Source organism: Antedon bifida, chromosome 7, assembly GCF_963402885.1.
Source record: "Antedon bifida chromosome 7, ecAntBifi1.1, whole genome shotgun sequence".
In the NCBI taxonomy this organism is placed as follows: Eukaryota; Metazoa; Echinodermata; class Crinoidea; order Comatulida; family Antedonidae; genus Antedon; species Antedon bifida.
In genome coordinates, this window is record NC_136232.1 from 25,730,083 (window position 1) to 25,742,496 (window position 12,414).

The following is a 12,414-nucleotide window of genomic DNA, read 5'->3' on the forward strand; positions in this document are numbered from 1 at the left end:
TTTGTGGTCAAACAAAATAAATTAAAAGACAAAATAACAATTTTTTTTTCAATTGTTTTGCTTTGATTTGTTTAAATAATTTATTTCCGAGACAGATTATTAAAATTTGCTTCTGCAGTGAGCTCTCTAAATATCCGACTCTGAAAACCAGAAACTTTACCAAAATAAAACTTTTCTTGAGGTAAAAAAAAAGATCCCAAATTTATTTTTTATCATTAAAAACACATCCTGAATCTGATTATAAGACTTTACAGAAAACAGACATATATTAGCCCAACCCAAGGGTACTGGGAAAGTTGAATGTATGTAGTTAATCTGTCTACGCATTTGATTGTAAAATAAATATCTAACTGTACCTAATTATTTTTTCAGTATATTGCGCTAATACACAAACAATATCAAATTGTTTTCTAAATAATATGATGATAAATATTCATACACATAGCTCTAAATACACGTCTTTGCATCTTCATAAAAAGTAAAAGTAAAATGATTATTTGGACATAATCATTAGATACCGGAAGATATTTCAATTACTTTCCAGTCTACAACCTATTTTGATAAATTATCAAACAATGTCAACTCTGTTTCATTTATCTATCCTCTTTATATAAAGGTAACTTGCTAAATAGAGAAAAATTTAATTCAAAATTAATAAGAAAATTGAAATTAATTCAAGAAAACAAATGGTTATTGATAGAAACCACAGAATGTCAAGTCAGTAACCTGAAAGTTGTCTAGAAATATTACTAAAAGTGATGACGTATCCCCACACATCCTAGATGGAACCCAACCAATGTGTACGGTTACAAACAAAAACATTGTAAGAAGCATATTGCACAGTAGGTGCTAGATCTTCTTTCAATTTTGGAGTTTTGTATCACAAGTAAACCAGGATATAACATTGTATGACATAGTATGTTGAAAACATCATACTAGTTTCAGGTGTCTAGTCACAGACTACTACATAAAGAATGAACTGTAATAAAACTGTTGATTACTTTGAAGGCAATCTTAAACATGTTTTGTTATGTAGCTTCTATTGCTGTGTACACAATGCCCAGCGCAATGGGCTTCATTTTTATTAAATTTTAGAAAATGTATGTAATTTTTCAGATGTTTTGCCCTACTCTGTTGAATTTGTACTTTATACTATAATATTACTAAGTACATTGAGAATACTTGCGAAAAAATGTGCAAGTAATTCTCGGGTGGGAGGCCTTTCTTTTAAGGCGAGTGATCACTCACCTAACACACTCCTAAACTGCCCTTGAGGAGTGTGATTTACAACACACTTAAATTAAACTTCTACACACCAAAATACAAACAGCACACCTACAGCACCCCTAAATGTATTGAGGAGTGCAATTTGTAGCACACCTATAATTTTCAAAAGGCAAGGCCTTGGTGGGATTCGAACCCACGACCTCCAGATCACTAGCCTGGCGAAATGTATGCACTTTAAATGATGTATTGTTGTTATTACCGTAATAAAGTTTTGCTAATTGTAGTAGACAGACCAAGGGTGGTTACTGTAGTTCAATCTGTCTGTAGAATAAGCTTAGTTGACAGTAAATCTCCCATTTCAGTCACAAACCTGCATTATACTACTAAAGCTCTGTCTACACTATCAAACTAGTTTGACAAAAAAGGTGATGTGCCCAAATATGGTAGTGATATAGCCAAATATGGTAGTAATATGACATCATCATGATGTCCATACATGGGCACATCACCTTTTTTTTGTCACATAAAGTTTGATAGTGAGTCTAGACAGACTTTACTGCAAGTTTACAAAAGGGCCATGCCAATGGTATCCAGTAATGTATGATAAAGGAAAGGTTAATACACCCTCAAATGGACAATTGCTCACTTCAATTACATAAATATGTAAACTCAAAAAGGTCATTCACAGACAAGAAGCGGTCAAGCAAATATTGACAAATTTAATAGTGAATATTTCAACAGTGTTTGAAACAAGATAAGTGTTGTATCCTGCTTAAATAAATAATTATGACCACACTTGGGTCATTTTTACAATTTTAGGTAAAGTTCACAACCAAAAGAAACAATGAAACGTGTAAAGATGCATGACTTATGGACCATGTCAAAATGATTCTACTGCAGTAATTACATTCTCTTTACTCTTTAAGCAGTTTATGTAATTTATTAATTAAAATCTTTTTTTTGGTACAGACACTTTCTATTGCAGTGACTGCCTCATAAAAGTCTATGTGAAACATTATTACAGTAATATAGTAATACTGCAGTAACTTCAGTAGAATCCTTTTGACATGATCCCTTATCTTTCATAAGAAGGATATGTTAAATTTGATAAATTCGAAGTTGGAACTAAAGCTCTGTCTACATTATCAAACTTTATGTGACAAAAAAATGTGATGTGCCCATATATGGACATGATGATGTCATATCACTACTATATTTAATCATATCCCTACCATATTTAGGCATCACACTTATTTTGTCAAACTAGTTTGATAGTGTAGACAGAGCTTTACTAATAAAATACATATTAGGAATATACAGTAACTTTTTCATTTCATTTCATTTTATTTCACTTTACTAATAATGTATATAAAGTGGAGGAGCCTAAATAAAGGCATAGTTTGTAGTGAATAGGCTACTCAAAACAAAAAAATATAAAAATATAAATAATATTACAAAATTAGGAACTCCAAAAAACAAAAACAGACTTCCTATAATAATGAAGATTTTTTTTCTTAACTAATATGTTTTCTCTAAATTTCATAAATATGATATAGTTATATGATTATTATTTAATATTATCCCAAAACTTTGTCGCCAAAGTGGATAAAGAGGATTGAAAAGCTTTCATCTCAAAGAACATCGGACTCCAGTGTCAAATATTGATGTGTTGACAATCACTGGCATAAACATATACTAATATATGTATAGTATTATACTAATTACTTTAAATGTAAATAACAGATTGTCTATATATGTCTGTTGTATACAGCATCTGCTGAACTTTGCATATTATATATACAAAACTACAATATTGGAATTTGACATATAAAAATATATAAACATAGATAAATACATTAAAGAATTTGCAAATTTAAAATCCCTCATACTAAATGCCAGAAGAACCAATAATAATAATAATATTAAGTTCATTCTTATATAGCGCATATAAGCAAGCTCTCAATGTGCTGCACATTATTAACCTGGTCATTTTTAGGATCAAATACTTATGGAAACATACTCCAATAATAAGGCAATATAATGGCATTTTAATCCACTAATCTGGAGATATAAATTAATATTTGACTATTAATGTTTATATAATAACTTCTTCATCAACATTCAACATAGATAAGTTATCTACTACATTCTTTCCATTCTCAGATAATATTTTGATGTTCAAACTCGGACAATAACATTCTTTCTTCTTTTTTTTTCTGAATAATGAAAATTAACCAAATTTTGAAGCAATACTTGTAAATGTATTTTAGTTGCCTCTTCTCCATTGAAAACAAGGCTTGCCCAACCAAACAATTTAACCTTCATCTACAATGCCCTATCGATTTTTACAAGTCAAAAGTCACTATGAAAGTTTATAGCATGATTTCAAATCAGATTAAAATTGAAATCATCATCACAACCACCAAATACCACATTGTTCAGCAGAGAATCAAACACTACAATGAATTCGCCTAGACATGTCGTTTAATGACCGACCTACCTATATCTCATCTTTGATCTCAGCCTATATAATACAGTACTATTGACTTCTTTGATCTCAGCCTCCATATAATAATATTTACAAAAATAAAGGAAGAACGCAAACCCTGTCAGGAAGTATATCACAATTTATATGGACCATTAAATTTCTAATTGTTGTAGAGAAAACAACTGATTGGGCTGAAGTGCATAGATTAGTATCTAGAGTGGTTTTTAGTGTGGGATTTGCCTGTTTAAAAAACTAGGGTTTGGCTGTACAGGTTCAAAGATATTTCTGTTATGTTGGCTATATAGAAGAAATCTGAAAAATCGTAAGATTTCTTAATTGCTGGTGTATCAGATATGTTTTATATTGTTGATAATGGATAAAATTTATGTTTATAAGAATATGTGTGCACAAACACATATTGGTTTACAGATGCTAATTTCAGTTGAGACTTTACTGTATAGAGTAACCTTTAAAGCACTGTGTTCACCCATGATACAACAGTGACAAGAACATCTGAAATGCATGGGAAAAAACGGTAATATTTGGCAATGACTTTGGACAGGAAAATAAGAATTACAAAAGCTTCAATTAATTCCACTTCAAAATACATTTGATCAACAATAGGTAATAGTACAGGTAGTTTATACCAGAACAGGAAAAGACACTCAATTCAAGGCTGCTCTATACGCAACAACGTTCTTAATCGAGAATATTTACTATGTCAGAAAATGACAAATAGCTTCAGGCTGTTTATGTAATGTAATTTTAAAATGTATACCAGGTACTGGTTCAAGATTAATCTAATTGGTAGGAGCCACTAATTAATAGGCCTATTAATTGGAACATGCATTCATCAGTATTCATTTTTGGAGCATTGCCATCAAAGTGACATTTATTTATATTCTATTTTGAAAAAATATATCTGCAACCGACTATAAATTATTAATGGTTAAATACTCCAAAACTGACCAGGTCACTCTCTTGAAATATGGTGAAATAAATACATTCCAAAATCCTAATCATAACAATATACAATATACAGAAACTGAAATTAAAATCATGTCAAACTTTGAAACAATGGCATTTTTGTCTTTTGCCATTTAGTGTTCAGGTTTTAAATAAATAAATAAACCCCTTCTCTATTCTACACACAGTTAGGCTGAATTCAATGTGCCTAGTATAGGCTGCTACTCCATGTACGTGAATAGGCAAAAGTTAAACATGAGTATGATGTCATTGTTAAATGGCAACGGGCATAAAATATGCGATTGTACATTTTAGTTGCATGGGTTAACAAGTTAACTGACGGATCACAGATTAACACAAAAACAAATTGTTTGATGTAATTGTAAACTCATAGAAAAATACCTGTAAATTAGTAATTGATTTGTTTGTTTGCTTTCATTCAAATAATGGTTTATAAATAATTGTATAAAAAAACTAAGGAAAATAAAATGTAGTTACTTCAGTAACTGCAGTAGAATAATGTTAACCTGGTCCTTTACTAATGAAGTTATTCAAATAATTTAAATGAAATGAAATATTTTGATCATTATTATAATTCACTGAATAAATGATCACAAAATATACTTTGCTCAGAGATTTATGGTTAAACCTATGGGCAAAGGTGCCTCCAAAATAATACTAAAGTGGATTCTGTAATAGTACAACTATTTAGGTAGCAAAAATAAAGAATATTAGCCTCTTTCAACTAGAGGATAAATGTATCTACTCTATTGGTCCACACAAACATAATAGGATACGTTTTTAATCATTTTTTATCGTCTTTTTATTGCCATTTTTGTTGTTACTTATATTTTTTAATTCATTTTTAAAGAATGTAAAATAATGAATGAATATTCATTTTATGTATATACAACATATTATGTTAAACATATTGCTTAAAGCAAATGGTAATTTATTACTACTACTTTTAACATTGTAACATACAAAATGAGAGAAAGAAAATATGTTAAAAAAAATATAAATGTACACGTATTGATAACAGAGTTTCATAATAAAAGTGGGACAAACCCACGCAAGTGGTTCATTTTTTATGTATCATGTAAAGTGGGTGTTTCAATGTACCTAAATTTTGTTCTTTCTTGAATATATATTGGGGAGGTGAATTTTGGTTAGTACACTCCTGTGTAAAGAGAGTACTTAATTTATTCAAATAGAACGATTTTAATATTGAAAACGAGTTATAGCATAAAACATACCCATGCTTTAATGTCTGCTTCTAAAAGGTTAAAAACCAACGAGTAACCTGGCAACCAAGTTTACACTGAGTTGAACTATTAAGTGACATGTTCACAGCCCCCACACATAAACTACATTATGTAGTTTATAACTGATATCATGGCAGCTGTCTATACATTAAAACATACCAGTGGTAATTCCAGGATTTTGAACTGGGAGGGGGGGGGGGGGGCTCGGGGGCAGTGCAATGAAGTGCTGAACTAATGTCCTATCTGTTAAAAGTTGTACCCATTGGTAGACAATTGATAACTAATGATGATGTTAGTTTTTTCTAACGATGATGTTAGTACAGGCCTAGCATACCTTACCTACTGCTTATAAATTTGTCAATTAAATGAGGCTTCAACAAAATGCTATTGTACCTTCATCATAACATTTTCAAACGTCTGCTGTACCACAAACTATGCTGCAAAAATGCCAAGGATGATCATATCATATTAATAGTGATCAAATTGTCATTTCCAACTCTTCACGAGACACTGATAAGATCACTAGCCTACTGGGATAATCTGAACTTTTAAATTATTAATAAATTAGAAAACCTGCAATAGGCTTAAGTATTACTAAAAATAAACAAATCATGGTTTAACGATTAAATATTTTTCATTTATTTTATAATTATACAACCATATGCTGGGTTAATTGATAAATTGAATACATAATTAAAAGTTAATATATTGTTAATGTTACCAAATGTTTAATTATTTAACAAGGTTGTAGATTTTTGTTTATGGCACATCATATTCATTTTCAGTAACATCTAAATAATTCCATATATGACTAAGTATTGTCCAGGGAACATAGTTAAGAAATTTGACAAAAATTAGTATTATATTTAAATTGTATTAAGAATGGCTTTACCAATGAAAAAAAAAATGAAACATGAAATGAAGTCTTGTGTTTAATTAGGGGTGGGAGCGTAGAATGATGTCCTGATCACACTTTAACAATTAATTAGAATATTAAAAGTCTCATGTCTGAATTTAGACTAATAGGGTGGTTTATACTTGAGCATGGACTAAGAAATCATATTTTTATTTTTAATAAAGCTAACATTTGAGCAGCATGCAGATAGTAAATTATCAATGCAAGTCGTCCTCTAAGGGGTCATACATATCATTGACATTTCAAGTTCATTTAGTAGGCCTACAGATTTGTGATTTCTAAGCAGTCTATCCAAATATCATTGAGACAAGATGCTTGTTTCATTGATGTGTAAAGTCTATGGAATCTCACTAATTCCTAGGCTACCTTGCTAGCTTCTTTTATGGCAATACATACAATGCATTCACTGGCCGTGTTCAATTTCAAGTTTATGCAGCATTTGTGTCTAATATAGGACACCTTTCATTGCTTGCAAAGGTTAGAATATGTAACAATTACCTGAATCCTTCATTTTTTAGTGTTTGATATGGCGCGCCAAGCTGTCATTTATTCGGAAATAAAGGTATCTTAGTTTTAAACTAAGATATCTCTATTAATAGAGATATCTCTATTTAAAAACTAAGATATCTTTATTTAAAACTAAGATATCTCTATTAAAAACAAAGATATCTCTATTACTTGAATAAATGATAGCTTGGCGCGCCATAGTTTGATGTGGTTAAAGTTTAAATTTCTTCAAAACTGTTGAAAATTATTTTAATTGAAATTGAAATACTGGTATACCAGTTTTATCAATTAATATTTGGATACAAAATCGGAGGTGGATCAAAAATTTAATTGTCTGTTAAGGGCTGTTCAATAAACTTCATAAACATGTGTTTAAATGTACTGTATAGTTATATATTACATTTGGGCCTTTTCGCCTATACTTTCATTTAATTTAATTAGGGAGTGTGTTCGATTGGAGATCATATTTACAAGTGCTTTAAATAGCTTGCAGCCTTGTCTATTTTGAGTAAACTCACAACAGCCAACAACTTAAAACACAAATCATTTTAAGTTAATTTGAATTTTGGATAAACTTGCAATTACTGTTTCTACAGTGTCATATTTCTGTTATTTACACTTATGACAGTTGTATAATTTATTGTTGTGTGTTCTGTTTTTAGATTTAATGATCCGAAAGGCTATCAAGTTGACATATCACACAACAGAATATACAACTGTACTTGCTGTCACCCACATCAACATTGCCAGAAGTTATATCAAATTAGATCCATTATCGATGAAAATCTATCCCTTTCTTTATTTTTGCCAGAGTGCACGCTAATTTAAAAAATCTGATTATTTATTATGAGAGTTGTAACCGGCTTATAGGCGGTTCCCCCTCTAAATTTCAGAAAAATCACTAGAATATTAGACTAATTTAATTTCTAATTTTCCCCTCTGTAACTTGGTCGGTAACATGCTTGCCTTCCAATCCCAAGGTCGAGGGTTCGATCCTGAAAAAGTGTCGGGGTTATAACTTGCAACTTTTTTTTCACTCCAAGTCTCAAATGGAAAACTTTTTAAGCATGATAGATGTAATTGGCGGTTTCTCACTGTTGGATATTTATGAAATTTTGTTAAAAAAGGTATTTTTTGGGTGAAATAAGCAAAACTTTGTTAAGAATCTGCCAAGATTAGAGGCTGTTAGAGGCAATGCTGCTATAACAGGACACTCTCACCACCACCACAATCATCATCATCATCATCACATCTAGTTTTTTAACATTATTGTATGTTTCTTATATCTATTTTCCTGATTCTCTCAAACTGGGGCAATGTCAAAATGATGTAATCAATTGATGAGGAGGCAGAGCAAACTAACTGGCCTGATATTATAACAATGATTTACACGCAGCAAACTGTCAAACATATTTGTATATCTCTATGTATTTATATATACTCCTAGATATTAGGCCTACATATGTTAATATTAATAAACTGTATATGACTTTACAGTATCCAGTAATTTAATATTTAATAATTTTATCTGGCTTCTATCTGATGGTATATACTTTTTGGCTTGCATACAATAAACTTCTTCCATTTATTAAGCTCTATCTACATTTAGTTTGACAAAAAAAGTGTGATGTACCCAAATGGTAGTGATATGTTCAAATTAGGTAGTGATATGACATCACCATGTCCATATATGGCCACATCACATTTTTTGTCACATAAAATTTCATAGTGTAGTGTAGTGCAGAGCTTCAGGCTACATTATCCTTCTATTGAACCCATATAAATTTAAGTTTCGACCAAACCCATCTTTAAATTAAAATAAGCAGAATTTGAGCATTATTTTTTTCAAACAAAACACAATGGATGGAAATAATTCTAAGACCACCTAACTGATTCTTATAAATTTTGTTGAAACCTATGTTTCTAATACCAAAAACAAAATACTATACTAACATACCTGTGATATTAATAACAAGTCCTGATGCTAAAAATGTAATCCGTCTAGAAGCTGCCTAGGGTTGTCAATGGATACAGCATAAATGACAATATACCAGCACCACCACAAGTAAGCATCACTTAATAGTAATATGAAACTGGAAGCAACCACTTGCGCCAACTTACATTAATGTATTACCCAACTTCTTCATATCAGACAAGTAAATCATTTCTATGAGGAGCATCCGAAGAGCATTACCAGTAATAGCGTAATTTATCATATTATTTATGGATTTAGTCGCGTGTAGACAATTAATTCCCCACAAAAAATGGAGCTGTCTTTTAAATAAATTCCATATTTGGGATGTATTGAAAGTTGAGGGCAGTATAGCTTTTACTTCAATGACAGAATATGACATGTATAAACGGAATTAACAAATTTCAGGTGGTGACTAGAATGTTTTGAGATGTTGTTTAAACCAAGTTTGTCTAAAGCTCTGTCCACACTGTCAAACTAGTTTGACAAAAAATGTGTGATGTGCCCAAATATAGTAGTGATATGCCTAAATGTGGTAGTGATATGACATCATCATGTCCATCATTTAATAATTTTAAATCCCATTTCTGTGATTTGGATGTCGGTACAGGCCCACAGCAGTGCCTCCACACTGGGATCTCTGTATACAGTATAAATTCAATCATGTTTTTCGCTACCATAAATGGAAGACAGAACGTATTAGAAACGAGATCTTGAATTATATACTATTAATAGTAATCCAATGTCAATTGTAATCCAACGACAATTGATTCGATTCAAATAAAAAAGATGGAATAACATTAATATCATTTATATGGATAAAAAATGCACATTTGGTATTTCGATTTTAGGCTTAACTCCATGTATAAACTGAGACCACTGTGTAGATCATCTGGTAGTGTAATGATTCCTGCTAGCCCTTGGGGTGCCAATACACCCACACTCATAGGTTGAAACGGATGTGGTTTACCTGAAATCGTTGCCATCACAGACAATAAAGGAGTGTTTGTTTTGGGTCATTGACCTCAAATATATGACCCACATTTAAAGAACATAACACAAAGAAAACTTTGTTATTCAGTCAACTCTCCCAATACCGGACTCTCTAAAAACATGAAACTCTCCAAAAAAAAACAGACTTTAAAGGTCCAAATGCTCCCAAATTCATTTTCATCATTAAAAACACACTCAGATACCAGACTTTCTAGAAAACCAGACATATTAGGTCAGCCCGATGGTGTCAGGTATTGAGAAGTTTACTGTAGTTTTCTCGGATAAGGACTATAAACCATAGGTCCAGTGTACACATGTACACACTCATACTTTAAAGTACCTAGTACATCTTTCAAGACGAGTAGGGGGTTACCCCGGTGTACACACAGCCACTGTCACACAACTCATCATATATATATCCACTGGGCCCTCTTTGACTGAATAGGCTACCCAGTATAAAGAATAAATAATAATATTTACCTCATCACAGCCAGCACATCGTGGCATTATTAGCTCAGCATAATGGCGTTCACAGTATATTTGTGAATCTTTAACAAAGTGAGCAAGATCAACTAGAATCTCTTCGCAGGTTGTACAGGTGAAGCAAGCCGGATGCCAACACTCCTCCTCCTGCTTGCCATCAACGTACAATCCAATCTCACCTGCTTCCACATCTTTACCACATCTAGAACAAGGCTGCAAAAACCATGCAAGTTTATTAATAGCAACTTAGAAGCCTCTCTGTATACATCATGTTAATGAAATTACGGTAACTTTTTGTATAGGCCCTCATAGTTTTTATATATATATATTTTTGTATTTTCATTCCATTTTCTATTTTTTGTTTTTTGTAAGTTTTGTTGAGTATATAGTATTTTCTATTGTACAGCGCTTTGGTCACTTGGAAAAGCGCTATATAAATCCAAAATTAAATAAATAAATAAATAAAAAATCCACCTTTTGGTATAAGCCCAGCCCAGCATATTCGTCTACCGTTTGGTATAAGCCCAGCCCAGCATATTTGTCTAACTGTTGGTATAAGCCCAGCCCAGCATATTCGTCTAACTGTTGGTATAAGCCCAGCCCAGCATATTCGTCTAACTGTTGGTATAAGCCCAGCATATTCGTCTACCTTTTGGTTTAAGCCCAGCCCAGTATATTCGTCTACCTTTTGGTTTAAGCCCAGCCCAGCATATTCGTCTACCTTTTGGTTTAAGCCCAGCCCAGCATATTCGTCTACCTTTTGATTTAAGCCCAGCCCAGCATATACGTCTACCTTTTGGTTTAAGCCCAGCCCAGCATATACGTCTACCTTTTGGTTTAAGCCCAGCCCAGCATATACTTCTACCTTTTGGTTTAAGCCCAGCCCAGCATATACGTCTACATTTTGGTATAAGCTCAACCCACCGTTAAGTCGTCTACCATTTAAAACCAACTCTAAAACCTTTAGTAATTGTCCAAAATTGATTTCTAAATTTGGAGAAAACTAAACTTTTATGGAAAAAGAAATGTCCACTGTACTATACCATATTTGGTATTAAAATGACAATATCAAATACTGTTAATTCTTTAATCCCTACAAACCTTGTCATCTGTAAGATAATCCTCAACTTGTCCTAATCCAAACGCTGTCTCATCTCTGATATCCAGAAACTGATAAAAATTCTCTCTGGCAACAGAATCGTTCAAATGACGACAGTATTCGGGCGCTAAGTCCTGCTTTGGTATCTGTAAAATGAGTTGACGATCTCGGTATTTTTCTCCGGCTGAGTGTAACTTTGGTATAATAGGACTAGGTAGCGAGTTCATAAATTCTTCTACCTGAAATAAGAGAAAAAAAAAGATATTGCAATAAACTATTCATGATCCTTGAAATATATCTATAAACACTTAACATAGAAATGAAATATTTTAAAATAACCATGACTAGTAGAGTTCCAGGGAAAGAAATTTGAGTGAACTTAGCCTTTATTGTTCAAGCAAGTTTTATTGATGACTTTTTTTACAGTTTGATTAATTTTTATCTTTATGTAAAGCACAAGGGATAATGCATTTAAATCAAGAACAAATTATTATTATT

General features: G+C 31.8%; 1 protein-coding gene across 2 annotated transcripts in view; it reads right to left on the minus strand.

Annotated features, from left to right (window-relative positions):
* LOC144847434 (prickle planar cell polarity protein 3-B-like) overlaps positions 1-12,414 on the minus strand; it is a 40,252-nt gene that overhangs the window by 5,640 nt on the left and 22,198 nt on the right. For both annotated transcript variants that reach the window (XR_013613743.1, XM_078703798.1), the window contains exons 4-5: positions 11,919-12,155; positions 10,815-11,030 (exon numbers count right to left, since the gene is read on the minus strand). Coding sequence is in view for 1 of the 2 variants with exons in the window: in XM_078703798.1 (XP_078559924.1) it covers positions 10,815-11,030; positions 11,919-12,155 (453 nt within the window). In the remaining variant the exon portion in view is untranslated. The remainder of the gene's footprint in view (positions 1-10,814; positions 11,031-11,918; positions 12,156-12,414) is intronic.